Source organism: Mandrillus leucophaeus, unplaced genomic scaffold (genome assembly GCF_000951045.1).
Source record: "Mandrillus leucophaeus isolate KB7577 unplaced genomic scaffold, Mleu.le_1.0 Scaffold915, whole genome shotgun sequence".
In the NCBI taxonomy this organism is placed as follows: domain Eukaryota; kingdom Metazoa; phylum Chordata; class Mammalia; order Primates; family Cercopithecidae; genus Mandrillus; species Mandrillus leucophaeus.
In genome coordinates this window covers 679,529-697,761 of record NW_012109975.1, presented here as the reverse complement: position 1 = coordinate 697,761, position 18,233 = coordinate 679,529, and the positions used below count along the sequence as shown (strand labels likewise).

Sequence of the window (18,233 nt, the reverse complement as noted above, 5' to 3'; positions counted from 1 at the left end):
CCAGGCTGGAGTGCAGTGGCGCAATCTCAGCTCATTCAAACCTCCACCTCCTGGGTTCACACCATTCTCCTGCCTCAGCCTCCTGAGTAGCTGGGACTACAGGCACCCGCCACCATGCCCGGCTAATTTTTTTGTACTTTTAGTAAAGACAGGGTTTCACCGTGTTAGCCAGGATGGTCTCAATCTCCTGACCTCGTGATCCACCCGCCTCAGCCTCTCAAAGTGCTGGGATTACAGGTGTGAACCACCACACCCAGCCTAGAACCAATTTTTTAACAGTTTTCTGGAATGAAATAAGAAACATTTGTGCCCTGACAAGTTGTAAGAATCATTCTTAAACTTAATGCAATTCAACAAAAATATATCATACATCTACTATGTATAAGGCACATGATAGGTATTTGTTAAGCAGGAATAAATACAAGAATTTAAATACAAGTAAACATAGCTGATAAGTCTCTTGTCCCAACCCTTCTGTTTTAATCATAGATTTTTTGATACATGCATGCAACACCTACCTGTGTTATTAAGCGTAACAAAATTGGCACTTATTTACCTACCACCCAATTTAAGCACTAGAATAATACCAAAATCTTTGTATCCACTTATGAGTTTCTTCCCTGTTCCTTTCCATTCCCTCTTGATCTTCACCAGGCTAGTGCTCTCTTGATCCCATAATATATTCTGTTCCATTCTGAGCTCAAGGTTCCAGAGCCTTGAAAAGTAAATGGAACCTGCCAGCCTTTAACAGTTTATACATTTTCCCTAACCCTGAGATAAGCAGCATGTTTAAAAAAGAAATGAAGCTGATCCTGCCCTCAGAAAGTTTGAAAAGAGATATGATCACAGCAGTGCCCATGTGTAGGCAGGACAACCTCAGGGCTGACCTGAGAAGCAGAACATCTGTTCCAGCTCCTCGTATGCCTGCACAAATGCCATATCCCAGCAAATGCTTTCCGAATAACTTTGCCCCTTAGCCTTCTAGATGAGGCTAGCACTGTCTAATAGAAACTGATTGTAAGCATCAAACATAATTTTAAGTTTTCTGGTAGCCAGATTTTTAAAAAAGTAAAAAGAATACAGTGAAATAAATCTATTTTATTTAATCAAAAATATTCAAAATATTATTTCAACATATAAAAATTGAGATATCTTATTATTTTACATCTTAATTAATATTAAATGAAATTTAAAATTCAGTCCCTCAGTTGCACTGGCCACATTTCAGCTGCTCAAGAGTCACATGTGCCTAGTGGCCTCCATACTTAACAACGTGGTCCAGGCCCTTCTTAAGTGTTGGTCATTGTCTTCATACACTTACTACATTCATGCCATGTAGCTGCTAAACCTGCAATACCTCCTGAATCCCACTCTCTTAAAAAGTGAATACAAATGCAACTTGAGGCCAACTTGTATCCATCAGGTTATTCATGTTCTTGAAAAGCTGATCATCACTCACATGATGAGTTTGCAAGATGACTGTTTCAGATGTCCTGAAGAATCTAACATTTCAAACATTTTTACATATTAGCAAATGCTATGCATAATGTGTGCTAGTGGGATATGTGACATAGAACACCCTGACAATGCTGAGTTGCTGCCGCCTCTGCTATTCCTTTATATAATTTTAAATTACTCTTTAATAAACTTTCGGGAATCTTTAAAAAGAACCATTACACATTTATTCATTCATTCATTCGAGAAATATTAATTAAGTGCCCACAATGTATAGCCACCATGTTGGACACTGGAGATGGGACGGTGAAAATAAATAGTTTCCACAGTCTTGGGACTTAAAATATTGCATAGAGATAGCAGAAAATAAATGTCAATTTCTCTGGAAATTATATCACTAACTGCAAGAAAATATAGTCATCTGAAATTTCAAAATAGAACAGACTCATTGTGACCAGAAGTGACAGCTTTTAACTATGCAATTGTTGGGTTCACAGATGGACAAACGATTGAAATTATGCAGAGCCTGGGGGAAGACTGCCTCTAGATTGAACCACATTGAATGTTTATGCTCAACAGAGCATTATGGCTACAGAGGGTGGTGTCCCCATCGGATCACAAGCTGAAAAATATACCAAAGTGGTTTCACGCAGAGAACATTCCAGAAATAGTTTCTGGTAAAGAGGTTTAATATATTATAGTTTGTGTTCTCTGAAAATTTTGAAATGGGCATTGACCAACAGCACTTCAGGCTGATGGAAGAATTTCAGAAAAATAGAAGGCTGAAAGAATTCTAAAAGGCCATCCCTTCCAGCTCTCTTCAGACCTAGTATGACCTCATCTGGAATTAATAAGGCAAAAGAGAAACTGAAGTGCTGAAAATGAGTGTTAGCCTACAACTTCCACCCCAAAACACTAACAGATAAAGTGAATAATCCAGGAAGTAGCTTTCTAATTTTTTAAATAGACTTTTCACTGAATTAAGTCAAGAGCAAGGTGAATTATTTGGACAATTATTTTGCCAGCAGAGTCCTGGCCAAGAAGAAGATGAAGCCCTAAAATTTCATCTCTCATAAGAATTCCTTGAAATATGTATCTGAACAAAGAAAACATTTTCACATGCATTATAAGTGTATTCCATCATTTAATTCAATTGTGAAAAGTATCAATACTATTTGATATTGATAAAAATAATTAAACCTTATGAAATGAGAGGTTTGGCTTACAATAGTAAGGTAATGCCTTCTGAAACTACTGCAACCACACCATGTGAGCTAATGAGCATTTTATAGCTGAAGCTCTCTTTCAGGCAGTGACATTCATACATACATCCTGTGTGAATAAGCAACATTATGTAGCTTTGAGTTCTCCTATGTATCTATAATGTTAATAGAGTTGGTATCATGACAACAAAGTAGTATAATGCTCCTGTGCCTATCCCTTTGTACCCGAATAACATATCTCATAACAAACCAGCACTAAACCAGGAAAGTATAGCACTATCACAGAAAAGAAACAAAGTGGTCTTACTATGCGTTTTTTTGTTTGTTTTTGTTAAGACTGCTGGAGTGTGACATTGGCAGATGGGCCAGGTTGATTCTAGCAAGGAGTAATCATGCAGTATTTATTCCTCCAAAGTAAAACCAGATACAGATTATGAAAAAGATGGAGGGAGAAAAGCTACAAAATAAGCAAAACTTATGCTTTTAGGAGGCAAGATCCACAGGTCCTGAAAATACACAAGGTCTTTCCAGTCACAAGTATGATGCTGAATGGTCACAAACCTCCACAATCATCTTCACATATAAAGACTTAGAGGCCTGGCATGGTGGCTCATGCCTGTAATTCTACTATTTTGGGAGGCCCAGGCGGTGGATGACCTCAAGTCAGGAGTTCGAGACCAGCCTGGTCAACATGGCGAAACCCCATCTCTACTAAAAATTCAAAAATTAGCTGGGTGTGGTGGCAGGTGCCTATAATCCCAGCTACTAGGGAGGTTGGGGAGGGAGAACCGCTTGAACCCAGTGGGCGGAGGTTGCAGTGAGCTGAGATGGCGCACTGCACTCCAGCCAGGGCGAAAGAGCAAAACTCCGTCTCAAAAAAAAAAGAAGACTTAGACTTAGGAGCACACTGTCAAATACAATTATGCATACACTGACGAATCAAAAAAGTTGTGAACCACAGGCATCTTTGATACCACAAACATCCAGTGTCTCAAACCAGCCTGCCAACTATACTCTGTTGCCTGGGCAACAGGAGGCAAGCAGACGTGGAGAAATCTTGTTGCCTGAGCAACAGGATCCCTTTAAAAAAAATGTGCCTTAAGCTGAGGCTATGGCAAAGGCTGTCAGTAGGCAAGATTTCAGTCCTTGGTAATGAGATAAAGAATTTACACTAAGATAACAATCATTCATCTATTCATTAATCAGTATCTGTAGGTTGGTACCTATGTGCAATACACTGTGCCCTGGAGAAGGTAAAGATGAATTAGGCATAGTTTGGCACATATCCGGCACATAGTAATAAATATCCATCAATTAAATAAATGAATGAAGGTTCTTAAGATGGTCGTAAAACAATGACTAAACTTTACTAGGACCTGAGCATATGTGATAAAGAGGCTGAAGCCCCTGTGAGCATTATCAAGTTCCACTACAGAGAATATTTTAAGTTGAAATAATATGCTATGACTTGCCGGATTAGAATCCTCAATGTGTATATACTAGGTCAGCCTACGAAACCCGCATAAAAACTGGTAAAAGTCAAGCCGATTCTTAATGCCTTCCTAGCAAATAGTAATAGATATAAAAGATTTCATTTCAAATTTGAAAATGATTAAAGTTGGAAATTTCAAAGAAATTGGGGCTTATTCCTCTCTTGATCTTGCCATTAACTATATTCCTCAAAAAAAGTTGTATCAACTAATGATGGCTTGGATTCCCAGGTGCCTTCCAGTTCTAATATTATTCTCCAGCCTTGAGACTTCAAAATGTCTCTAAGGAGGCAGGGGCTATCCCTCCTAGTTCCATTTGCTCATGTTTTATCCATTTGTCTGGATCATTTGCCCAAAAGCATATCCTAAGTTATTAGGGAGTTATGTTAGTTATTCAGCAGGCAATTGGTTTAAATCTGGCTCCTGATATCTGATATCTGACCAAAGTTAAGAATTTATGCTTAAGCTTTCTCTTAGTACCATTAATATTTAGCCAGGGCCACATCTGACTTCTATATTTTGGAGGCTGTGGTCAGAACACATATGTCCTTCCCTGTGACTTCTCTCATTGGGCCTTTTTAAAGAGCCAGTAAGGGTCCCCAAGTGGGAGAGCTGCCCAGAGTCTCCTTGCAATTGTTATACCATTTTATACATGGCACAGAATAGGAAAAAAAAAAAAAAAAAGAAAACCCTCTACAGGCTGGATTTTCAATTTATTTTTATTATATTATGTAGCTTTGCTATCTCCTTTTATATTCAAACTTCTTATTTAGCTTCTAAATATTTTGCAGGATGGGTTTACATTTCACATTAATAAACTAAGAAACCCAGAAAAATCCTAAACAAATTAGATTGCAAATAACTTTAGCTTTATTTAATGTTCTTTAAAGAATTATAAATACATTTTGGTACTGTCTCCTTTTAATTCAGAGAAGCCCCAGGGATTACCTGGGAGGGAGTCAAAAGTTATTAATTTTCTCTCCTCTTATTTGGCATAAATCAAAGGCTGTCTTTTATCATTTATTTTCTTCTGAAGTCTGCCCTTGTCTTTCCATTTCACTGTGAGCTCCCTGAAGGAAGAGAGCTTGTCTTAAACAAACCTGTGTTCCCTGGTAGCATGTCACACCGTATTACCACATTTCATGGCACAATTTTGCAAATGTTGCTTTAGGTCAGGTCCCGTTCACCTTGGAACATACTTTCCAAAACATCAACTTCAATGTATGGGCCACTTTCCATATCCATCTGTTGACTTGGTCATAACCCCAGGTTAAAGCTTGTTCTATATCCCTGTTTCAATGATCTTCAGATTAAACTTTGCCTTTCTGCTGATTCTAGCTTACCCAATTTGTTTTCAAGTATTTAGTTAACGACTAACTTTTTAAAAACCATCTCAAGCTCTAAAAGATATAGACCATATTGGGTTTTTGTTTGTTTTTGAAGGGGTGGACATCAACCAATTTGTGCAAATAAGACAATTTTCCATGGATCCTTTCAAAGAAAGAGTAGAATTATTTTTGACAGGGCCAAGATACCTACATTCATCTGATTGGAAATTTTCATTTTAATATAAAATTCACTTAACTGGGAGTACACCATATGTCATAATTTACTTTTGAACTAAAATATTTGCTTTGTTAGTGATAGAAAGTCAGTAAGTGGGGAATATTGGGTACTAGCAAGCCCTAAAGATCCTTTGGAAGATCTTCTAACTCAAATCTCCAGTCCCCACAAACACGCATTGTGGTTCTCTTTGGCATTTTGGACTACTTTTCTTTCCCCTGCCCTCCCCATTACTTCTGACCATGACTCCTTTGCACTTTGGCCCAGTAAAGAATGCCATGAGGTCTTACAGGTTTTTCTCGAATATCTTTCTGACAGATCACACCCCTTATCGATAAGTTTTTCTTGGGTTTTTATTCCCAGAAACACTGGGAAAAAGTTAGGAAATTAAAAGGCTCCATCCTAACTCCTCCTGGTCTTCATTTGAAGACGATAAATGTATCAGTGATACACCTTTGGCTAAACAAGAAAAGGATTTGTCTATAGGAACCTTCCTTTGTCACCTAACTGAATCCTCCAGGAATTTGCTGAGCAGGTTCTTCTGAACTTCATTTACATTATGCGATTCCCAGCACCCTCAAACCCAGAGATAGATCCAGATGGTTCCATTGAGGCTGCCCAGCACTAACACCGGCTCCCTTCAGCAAGCACCCCTGATGGACTAGTCAAGGATCTCGGCGCTCCTCAAGGCAGTAAACAGGCGCCTGATCCCAGCCAGCTCAATCTGGCTCTCTCTCTCTCTCAGGATTTTGAATCCTAAGAAAGGTGACATGAGAATGGAATAAACAAGCTGGGAGTTCATTTATCCCAGAGTTCTCCTGCCCTTACAAGCCTCCCAAAAATGTCTCCTTTATAGACTTCAGGGACTGAACTGGCTCATATGCCTTCCCAAGCTTGATCCTCCAGAGTCTAAATTACACAAGCCCCATAATGCCTTCTAAAGAAACCCCGGTCACATAAGTTAGCTAGAGTCAGGCTCCTTTGCTTGTATGCAAAAAGCCATGCCTGCTATAGCACATTCCCGCCTTAGTGGTTTATCACACAGATGCTGCCACCTCCTGAGTGGGAATCATCCCGCAGCTCTGAAGACCCCTGTCTGGCATCACCACTTATATGTGGCCTAACCTCAGCAGATGCCCCAGCCTCAGAGCAGTCTGGCAGTCCTTCCTCCATTCTCTGCTCAGTTCTTATCTCAACATTGGCTGCTCCTAACTGAATATACTCCTCAAATCTAGACAGTCCTCTCATCTGTGTCCTAGAATATCATCTAATACATAGAAACCGGCTGGGCACAGTGGCAAATGCCTGTAATCCCAGCACTTTGGGAGTCTAAGGTGGGTGGATCACCTGAGGTCAGGAGTTCGAGAGCAGCCTGGCCAACATGGTGAAACCCCATCTCTCCTAAAAATACAAAAATTAGCCAGGCATGGTGACAGGCACCTGTAATCTCAGCTACTCAAGAGGCGGAGGCAGGAGAATCACTTGAACCCAGAAGGCAGAGGTTGCAGTGAGCTGAGATCATGCCACTGCACTCCAGCCTGGGCGACAGAACAAGATTTTATCTTAATAATAATAATATACAGAAACCATAAAGTATATTCTTCCTTAATCTCCCTTTCTCTATTTCTCTAGCTTAATTTTATCTTCACCTCCCTTTCTTCAGACACAAAGAAGGAGTTGCCACTCATCTTCTCCAGGCCCACTCCTCTGGCTGTGGTCTATGCTGCAACTGTACACTGTCAGTTATCTCTTTTCCTCTCTAATCTCTCCTCCTTCCTCTGTCCCAAATGCCCTGAGTTCATTCTGATTCTAAGAGGTCCTTTTCCATCAAACATTCCCCACCCGCTCACTCTCCCAGCTCATTTTCTCAACTTCTTAAATGCCTCCTATGTCTGTCTCTGGAACATTGCAATCAAGTTTCTGCTCCCTCTGATGTCACCCAGTGCCAGTGAAGGGGCTCCCATGAAGGTCAGGAGAACTTGCAGAAGGCTCAATCTAATAGTTTTGTTTCAGTCCCTACTCTAAGAAACAACTGCCACTGACACAGCGAGCTGTCCTAAAATAACAATTTTACTTTGCTTTTAAAAGATAATCTCCCAAACATATTCCACCTTCCCTTGCAACTAGCTGTGGTCATATGAGGAAGTTCTGGCCAATGGTATGTGAACAGAAGTGATGAGCATAACATCTGGGTCATATCCTTAAAAGAAAGAGGGGTGCCTCTACTTCCCCTTTCTTCTTCTTGCTGGCTTGGAGGTAGGATGTGGTCTCGTAAGTCATATTGGTCAAAAATATGAAATCTATACCCTGGGGATATGGAAGAACAAGATATAAGACTAGGGCTCCACATGACCTCATGGAGCACAGCTGCCCTACCCCGCTGGCCCACCCTTGAGCTCAAAGAGGCTAACTCATTTGCTCAAGGTCACGAAGCTAGAAAAAGGCAGAGCTAGACTAAGACCCAAGTCCAAGATCAGCACCTGTTTCAGTATGCTACTTGGTGAACTATAAATGGTTCTGGGCAAGTGAGCTCTAATTCCTTCTATTTCCACAGGCACATGGAAACTTCTGGCTATCAGGTTTCAATTCAGCCATCAATAACTCAGCTCTGCAAAATCAAAAAATATTTCTAGGAGCTCAATTTGTACCTACCTTGTTTGGGATTGTCTTTCTCCTCCTGAAGCACTAAAACTTCTCTTTAAAATGTCTGAGACAAGAAAATAGAAATAAGTTTACATTATTTCTTCTGCAAATCTTTTGTTTTCTAAGTTTTAATAAAATAATGCTGAACAACAAATGCTGGTGAAGATGCAGAGAAAGAGGAACTCATACACTGTTGGTGGGACTGTAAATTAGTGTAGCCATTATGGAAAACAGTATAAAGGTTCTCGGCCAGGCGTGGTGGCTCACACCTGTAATCCCAGCACTCTGGGAAGCCGAGGTGGGTGAATCATGAGGTCAAGAGAGCGAAACCATCTTGGCCAACATGGTGAAACCCTGTCTCTATTAAAAAGTACAAAAATTAGCTGGGTGTGGTGGAGCGTGCCTGTAGTCCCAGCTACTCAGGAGGCTAACGCAGGAGAATTGCTTGAACCAAGGAGGCGGAGGTTGCAGTGAGCGAGTTGCACCACTGCACTCCAGCCTGGTGACAGCGCGAGACTCCATATCAAATAAATAAATAAATAAATAAATAAATAAATAAAGATTCTCTTGAAAAAACTAAAAATAGAACTTCTATATGATCCAGCAATCCCATTACCGGTATATATCCAAAAGAAGGGAAGTTAGAATATCAAAAAGGTATCTCCACTCTCGTGTTCATTGCAGCACTACTCACAACAGCCAGGATACGAAATCAAACTAAGTACCCATCAGCAGATGAATGGATAAAGAAAATGTTTAACAATAATTTATTGAATATTTAATAGCTAGAAGGGGACATTTGAAATGTTTCCAACACAAATAAATGATAAATGTTTGAGGTGATCAATATCTGAATTACCCACACAATGTGTAATTTGATGACTACAGATTGTATGCAAATATCAAAATATCACAAGTATCCATAAATAGGAACAAATATTATATACCAAAAAAATTTAAATAAGTTTTTTATAAAATTCAAAATAATAAAGAACATATATATTCCATGAATGGTTTGTCTATAAACCCTCTCATGTTGTTCTAAGGTCAAACTTTTCTCTGTAAATGGCAGGTAGGAAATATTCTAGGCTTTGCAAGCCATACTATATCTGTCACAACTGAATTCTGCTGCCACTGTAGCATGAAAGCAGTCAAACAACATTCAAGAAACAAACACAGCTTTATTCATGGAAAACCACAATATCAACAAAAAACAATGCTGAATCTCTGCTACCTGAGCAATTGTACATACTGTAAAAATTGTCTTTGATTATGAAAATATGAGCTAAAATATGTTACAAATTGTCATTTATTTGTCAGGTTTAAGGGCTTTTTTTCTAAAGCAAATGTCTAAACAAACAAAAACAACCCTGTTATTAATATCTAACAAAACACAATAAAATGTCATGCAATAAAATGTCATAACCATCCTAGCCAAGTTACCACATGCAAATTTAAGGGTCAAGCACCTCTTTCCTACCTCCCCACTAACCCTCCCACCATTGCTGCCAGGTATATAGAACACTGAACTTATCTCAAAACAGTCAGTAATAAATTTCTTCTGGAATTTGTTATATATGTTCATATGCATAAATATTTTTCCCATATGAGCTTCATGTTTTCCCAATCGCAAATTAATACACCTAGAAGGCAGGGATTTACAGAGAAAATAGGACAGAATATTGAAAACTGGGGTTGTCCCAGAAAATCTGGAACATCTAGTCATGATTTCAATGGACCAATTAAGTTTGGAAAGGACAAAGAATGTAGCTAAATCCTTAGGGTTCTACTTTGATCCTTAGAGAGGCTATTTTAAATGTTCTTTTATGAGATTTTCATAGTATAGTCACTGAGGAGAGAGAATTATTTTCACTTAATTTATTTCAGAATATTTCTACCTACAGCTTTTAATATTTTATCAAGTTACTCTTTCTTTTTTTTTTTTTTCTTTTTTTTTTTTTTTTGAGATGGAGTCTTTCTCTGTCACCCAGGCTGGAGTGCAGTGGTGCCATCTCATCTCGGCTCACTGCAAGCTCCGGCTCCCGGGTTCACGCCATTCTCCTGCCTCGGCCTCCCAAGTAGCTGGGACTACAGGTGCCCACCATCACACCTGGCTCATTTTTCTATTTTCAGTAGGGACAGTGTTTCACCATGTTAGCCAGGATGGTCTCGATCTCCTGACCTTGTGATCCACCCGCCTCAGCCTCCCAAAGTGCTGGGATTACAGGCGTGAGCCACCGCGCCCGGTCTCAACTTACTCTTTTCAAAAAAAATTGTTTATCTTCATTTTCCATTTTAACTTCTCTTTTCAGTTTCAGGTTTGTTGAGTATGTTTGATTCTATCTCTCTTTATAATCTTTAAAATTTATCTAAATATACCTTTTCCTTTTCTTTCCCATATCCCAGTATGACTACTTTCTTTACTGTTTTAAATTAAGAGTCAAGATTAACATTATAAACTGAATTTATATGTCATACTTTTTATAACTCTAAAAACATTTCCTTTGTTTTATTGTTTTAAATGTAACACAGGCCTTTAGATTTATATAAATAAAATATATTTATGTACAATATATATGTACTATATATGTAAAATATATATGTGTACTGCATATATATATGTAAAATATATATATGTACAAAAATTAGTCTATACCAAGATCAATTTCTTCTACAGACTTTGAATTCCTCTAACCAACAGGCTCATAAAAGGTCATGTCCATTACTCCCGTGGTTATTTGGCTGTCTCCGAGATATTTTGACCCCCTAGTTAGAACCTGTATTTGCTGGTAGAAATAATAAAACTATTCATTTGACAGCTGAGAAAATATAAACCCACTGTGCTGGCTAACCTTTGGGCTCTGTCAGAGAGACAGACACATCTGTCCTAATTAACATTGCACCTGAAAAACAAACCACTGGGTTACGTATATGGTGATATTTGCTTGACTCAAGTATGATTTCCAAATCACTGTCTTCTGGAATCCCACAAATGGCAAACTGATAAAAGAAAGCTTACTGAATGTAGATTCTTTCAGAGGGCTTGAACTGGAGCTGCTGGAGTTATCCGAAATGTCCAATTCATCATCTAGCTCTGAATATATATCTGCACATGAATTAAAAACAATAAAAATGCACATGAGTCTTGAAACAGGAAGGAGTTCAGAATGCATTCATGCTTACACACTGCCACTAGCAGTACCTTTCTCAGTATTTTCCAGGTTGAAGTTATCATCTGACAGGATTTCGTCACAGGCCCTGTCTTCGTCTTTACCATAGGAGGCCTGGAAGCCTTCAGGGGGCAGGTCTGCACTTTCTGAAAGTTCACTTTTCAGGCTGGCTGCCCCACTGCTGCTGCTACTCAAGCTTGCCTTCTCAAAGGTCTCCTGGAAAGAGAAATTCAGGTTTTCATAGCCTCTTTCTCCATCCTTCCTTCTATAGGACCTAAATCTTGTTAGAACATATATTAACTGCTTCAAATATCGATATAAATGTTTGATGCAGAAGAAGCATCAGTAGTTCCACCTACACATCTCTTTCACAATCTGTTCAGTCCATAAATACAGAAAGATGCAAGTCTATAAGCTACATTGGATCAAAAAGGAGGGAGGTGGCAAGAGGGCTCAGTAGAAAAGGCCCATACAACCCAGTGCGGGTTGTGGGGGGAGGAAATTTACTTCTAAGAAATAGACTATATCAATTTAGGAAAAATTTCTCTCCTTTAAGTTTTTTCAAAAATATTTGCTATCAAATCCTCCCAGTACCATAGCAAATAAGCAAGGCTTATTCTCTTCCAAACTTCAGGAAAATTAGTAGCAGACAAAGCCAGGCCATGGAGAGTGAGAGGCAAGGTCTTCCAAAAAAAGAAGGGCTACAGAGAACAGAACTTACAAACCACTTGGGACTCTACACTACTGCCTGGCTTGAACACTCCCTGTAGAACCAGCCACAGTATCCTCCTGAATCCTCCAAAACAGATGGATGCATTTCCATTATGATAGCACTACAAAGTCATCAATCTGGTTGTGTAGTTCCACATTTCCCTCAAGAATAGTATTAGAAAATGCAAAAATTATGTCTCAAGGGTCAATAAAAATAAATTAATTAATTAATGCCACTAATGCTGGAAGTTTTCGTTTTTCTAACAAAAAGACCGTGTGGAAGGAATGACTATGAATCAGTAAAAAATACCACTTGTTTCTTTACCCAAGCAACTCTAAAACCTAAGACGTTCATTGTGTGGGACTATTTGCAGCAAGTGTGAAGAGCCTTCTTAGGCTGTGGGGCTAAACAGTGCTGACAAAGCAAAGCTACAGAACAGGTAGACAAAAAGACAAAGAAAGACCATGACGGAGGAAAGGATAACAGGCAGAGAGTGTGAGAAGAAAGAAAAAGGTGCATTTATTGAAGGGGAAAGAATTCCCTCTATGAATTGCGTACAAGATGATTTACTCGCAAATTACCTAGCACTTCTTGACTAAAAGGCCCCAATGATGCCCACTTGAGAGACAGACTTATTTTATTTCAGATGTATGTGCTTTTTATTTTTTTCCTACAGTTAAAATGACACAGCTTCAAGGCACAGGTTTCTAAAAACTCCGTAATAATAGAATTTGCAGATGAAGTAAACCTAAGTTCTTAGGGATAACTAGAGTCAGAAGTAAACCTCTAAAAGCTTTCATATGTTTATGTTCTGTAGGTAAGATGAAAAGATTTAAAAAATATTAAAAACATTTGTGCATTGCAAACTGTCTGATCAATTGCTGTTTAAACTTTCTTTTCCCTGAGATTCTTTTCAGTGATTCTTCAAAGTTTCACCAAGCTCCTTGTTTTCTTGAAGTTAATTTGTAGGTGAAGGAGTATTTTAACTTTGATTTTCCATAATTAGTACATCAAATGTTCAAATGTGGTTTTATGACTTTGAGGTGCTAATTTCTGCTTCTGAGGTCCACCCTGGTTGGCTAACTTACAACCTGAGATGGGAAATGCTTTGGCCACTCTCCGGCAAAAGATACGTGCTACTCAGAAATTTTTCCAATGCCTAAGGCTAGTATGGGGCCTTTAAGGCCAGCCTCAGCTCTGCCACACTCAACCCCTGATACCAAATCCAGGAGCTCTTTCTAAGGCTCAAAACTTTATTGCAAAACCAACTCAACTTCTTCCATGCCTTCCTCTTTTCTTGGTCCCAAACCACAAAACCCTTCTTCCTCTAACTATCCTCCACTGAAGTCATTAGAAATTTGCATAGAAATAAAAACCCAATTCAAGGCCTTTTCCTTTTTATGACCTTTTTTATTTGAAGTAAATCATCTTCTACCCTATCCTGAAGACCACAACGGGCATCTGCAACCTTTTAAGGGCTTTACACCCAAGATATGTCAATGTTACCAAGGCTAAAAAAGATGAAGGAGAATTTTTGAATTGAGAAAAGTTTTTATTCTATCGATGCAATTAAGACACTGGAATTCAAATATCTCTAAAACTAGCAAAACTTTAACAAAGGCTTCATTTCTCTTAAGAACAGTCATGGATAAAACATCAGAGGAAAACATTTTTCTTTGAACATATGAAGAGTCAGGAGAAGCTGGAGTCCCCGCTGAAAAAGGCAATTCGAGACTTAAGGAGGCTGGACTTGCAACCAAAACCCAAGAACCAGTCGGGTCATAAATCAATAGTCACTTGTAACTGCCAAAATTGCATCCATGGGTAATAGACTGTTTGCATAAATTCTGATAAAGGGAAATTTACAATCTGAGAGAGATGCTTTTTCAGACTCTGTATGCATAAAAATATGATAATATAGAATGGATAGTTTTGATTTAAAATTTGTATTTCTAGACAGGGCGTGGTCGCTCACGCTTGTAATCCCAGTACTTTGGGAGGCCCAGGCAGACAGATCACGAGGTCAGGAGATCAAGACTATCCTGGGTAACATGGTGAAACCCTGTCTCCACTAAAAAATACAAAAAAAACTAGCTGGGCATGGTGGTGGGCACCTGTAGTCCCAGCTACTCGGGAGGCTGAAGCAGGAGAATGGAGTGAACCCAGGAGGCGGAGCTTGCAGTGAGCGGAGATTGTGCCACTGCACTCCCGCCTGGGTGACAGATAAAGACTCCATCTCAAAAAAAATAAAAATAAAAATAAATTATTTTTCTATAACAATCCCTTGCAGCAGTTTTTTCTTCAAAAAAATTGATATAATTTTTGACCTTGCCATAAACCATATGCCACACATTTTCCCTACTGTGATTTCTGGAGTTTTTCATTGTGAGTATTTGAGTATCCATCTCTTTATAAAATTGTTCCTTGAAGAACTAGGGGCACTTTAGTCCCTTTTACATCCTTTAGTGCTTTGCACAATGCCTTACACATTGCAAAGGCTCAATAAATAGTTGAGCCATTAAGTTGTCCTTGGAAGACACATCCAGCAAGTACATTAAGCTATTAAAGGGATTTAGGCAAGAAAAAAGATAAAGCTTTTGGGGACAGAATTTGGCTGCTATCATCTTTTTCACTTTCTAATTACTAAGATTTTTCAAGGAGTAGGAGAGGGAGTTAACTAGATATTTTTGGCATCTGCATGCATCTGTCCTGGGAATGGATAGACACATTCTGGATATCAATACGGCAGCAAGGAGAATACAATGCAAATCAGACAATAAAATTATCACTGATATGGAAATCAGCACCATTACAGAAGATGCTTCCTGTCACCACGCTAGTATAGGCACAATTATGTTTAGCTCGATTTTGCGCATTATAATGTAATATTTTTATGTGTGCAGCAGATCATAATACATTTTCAGTGGAATAGCAATTCGAACAGTAACAGACTGACATTACCCAAATTAACTGCTACAGTAGGAAAATTAAGGGCATCTATTTTATTAAAATCAGTGCAATTTTTAAAATTGCCAGAATGTTAGTTTTAGAAGGAGAGAGAGAAAGAAAATCAAGAAATAAATGTAAAGGATAACACCAGTTACATCCTATAGATGCTTTACTTTAGAACTAAAAAATGCACTATTTCTTTGTGTTCTGAAATGTTCATATTCTATTAGGTATATTTTTACCCAGTTTTGTTAATAAACTGTACCCTTAAATATCTCCATTTAGTGCTACCAGGTGCTTGAAATTCATCCAGCTGAGGTGATCTTTTATCAGTGGCACACCGCCTTCTATGCTTTTCATGGATGATTGCACAAAGAAAATTCAAACTAGGAGACAGGCCATTGACTGCATACTATTATAAATAAACTCAGTGCCTACATTTTAAGGTATATTTTTAAAAATCAGCCAGTGTGGTCAGATGATTAAGGAACCTTGTGGACTAGACCACAGCTGAGTGAAATGTTCACTTTAGTGGTGAGATAGGAACCTTTTCTCCAGGCCTCCCTACGGAAGACTTGGCTTTGCCACATCAGAGAGGTGGGCTGATAAAATAAGCCTGGTCTCCACTCCCAACTCAGTGGTAGAGGGAAATCTTTCAATCTTTGATCCTGAAAGTTAGTTTTGTTTATTTTTTAGAAATAAGGTCTCATTATGTTGCCCAGGCTGGTCTCGAACTTCTGGGTTTAAGGGATCATCCTGCCTGGGTCTTCGGAGTAGCTGGAAATATAGAGGCACAGCACTGTGTCCAGCTTTCCCAAAATGGTTTGGATGATAACATCGTCTATTTTCATCAAGGAATCTTGAAGAATTTCCCTTCCCCCATTCTCCATATACAGTTAAGAGAGCAATAGTTAAACCAGAAAAACTGGTGTTTTGGGACCCTAAAAATAACTGACTTATATGGATTATATAATAAAGAAAATATTCTTTTTAGGTTGGATCTTATTTATTTTGGACTTCTTAAATATTTATACAAAGCTAAAAATGTTACTGTCATGACATAATTATCTCATTATTATGATACTATCTTAATTAGAACTTCTTAAAAGCACTATTACATATTAATGAATTAGGGAATTAAATTAATTAATTAAATAAATTAGGGAATAAATTGGTCATTACAATTCATTCTAAAAATCCAGTATCAAATTTATTATGGCTAAAAATGTTTCACTGTTTTCCCATAACTAACCTAGTACCATATCAGAAATGAAAGGATTTTCTATCACTTTTAACTCAAATACAGGTTTTCTACAAGGAATAATACTAACAAAGAGGAGAAGAAAAGCAATGTCATAATCTGAAATTATCGTATGTTAAGAATACAGAAGATCTGGTCCATCACAACAATACTGACCACCATGTTTTTCCAAGACGGCAGACTGACATGCCAATAGAACTAAATGTATATACGAATATATTCAAAAGCATTACAAACGAGGCCAGAATCAGGTAATTCTACTTAACATTTAAAAGAAACAATGGGGGCTGGGAGTGGTGGTTCACACTTGTAACCCTAGCACTTCAGGAGGCTGAGGCAGACAGATTATTTGAGGTTAGGAGTTTGAGACCAGTCTGGCCAACAAGGTGAAACCTGGTCTCTACTAAAAATGCAAAAATGTGCCAGACATGGTGGCAGGCACCTGTAATCTCAGGTACTCGGGAGGCTGAGGCATGAGAATTGCTTAAACCTGGAAGGCGGAGGTTGCAGTGAGCTGAGATCATACTACTGCATTCCAGCCTTATTGAGCAAGACTGTGTCTCAAGAAGAAAAAAAAAAAAAGGCCAGGCGCAGTGGCTCATCACGCCTACAATCTTGAACTTCGGGAGGCCGAGGCGGGTGGATCACGAGGTCAGGAGATTGAGACTATCCTGGCTAACACGGTGAAACCCCATCTCTACTAAAAACACAAAAAAATTAGCCGGGCGTGGTGGCAGGCGCCTGTAGTCCCAGCTATTCGGGAGACTGAGGCAGGAGAAGGGCGTGAACCCGGGAGGTGGAGCTTGCAGTGAGCTGAGATGGTGCCACTGCACTCCAGCCTGGGCGACAGAGTGAGACTCCTTCTCACAAAAAGAAAAAAGAAAAAAAGAAAGAAACAATGGGCCAGGCATGGTGGCTCATGCCTGTAATCCCAGCACTTTGGGAGGCCAAAAGTGGACCGATTATTTGAGGTCAGGAGTTTGAGACCAGCCTGGCCAAATGGTGAAACCAGTCTCTACTAAAAATATAAAAATTAGACAGGCATGGTGGTGGGTGCCTGTAATCTCAGCTATTCAGGAGGCTGAAGCAGGAGAACTGCTTGAACCTGGGAGGTGGAGGTTGCAGTGAGCCAAGATTACTCCATCCTGGGTGACACAGTGAGACTGTGTCTCAAAAAAAAAAGAAAAAAAGAAAAGAAAAGAAAGAAAGAAGGGAAGGGAAGGGAAGGGGAAGGGGAAAGGGAAGGGGAAGGGGAAGGGTAAGAGGAGAAACAATATACAGAGAGCGATCAAGTGGGTGGGTTTTAAGCAATGTTTTGTTTCTCAAAAAAGAAAAAATGCCATTGAAATTTACCAATGCTTAAGGAATTAAAGAGTATGGACATTAGTGGTTATCAACAGGAATGAAATGCACAAATTAGAAACTCATTGACTGTTTCATTTTTAACCGCTACGTAAGAAAAGGTCTAGTTCTTGTTAAACTGCACATTTTGCACGTTGTCAAAATTTCAAACTGATTAATTGCCAGTAGAGAAAAGAATTAAAAGTCAAGAAAAAGAGTCAACGTTGTCTTCATTGTCTTTTGCTTGGCCCACTGCAATCTCTTTTATTTATTTATTTATTTTTGAAACGGAGTCTCACTCTGTCGCCCAGGCTGGAGTGCAGTGGCGCCATCTCCGCTCACTGCAAGCTCCGCCTCCCAGGTTCACGCCATTCTCCTGCCTCAGCCTCCCAAGTAGCTGGGACTACAGGCGCCCGCCACCACGCC

The 18,233-nt window shown here is 39.1% G+C and overlaps 1 protein-coding gene across 4 annotated transcripts in view; it reads right to left on the bottom strand.

Moving 5' to 3' along the window:
* The window catches only part of NEK10 (NIMA-related kinase 10), a 281,170-nt gene that overhangs the window by 52,710 nt on the left and 210,227 nt on the right, over nt 1–18,233 (bottom strand). For all 4 annotated transcript variants that reach the window (XM_011969857.1, XM_011969858.1, XM_011969860.1 and 1 more), the window contains 3 exons: nt 11,577–11,760; nt 11,394–11,480; nt 8,384–8,438 (listed from right to left, as the gene is read on the bottom strand). In XM_011969857.1, the coding sequence (XP_011825247.1) occupies nt 8,384–8,438; nt 11,394–11,480; nt 11,577–11,760 (326 nt within the window). The remainder of the gene's footprint in view (nt 1–8,383; nt 8,439–11,393; nt 11,481–11,576; nt 11,761–18,233) is intronic.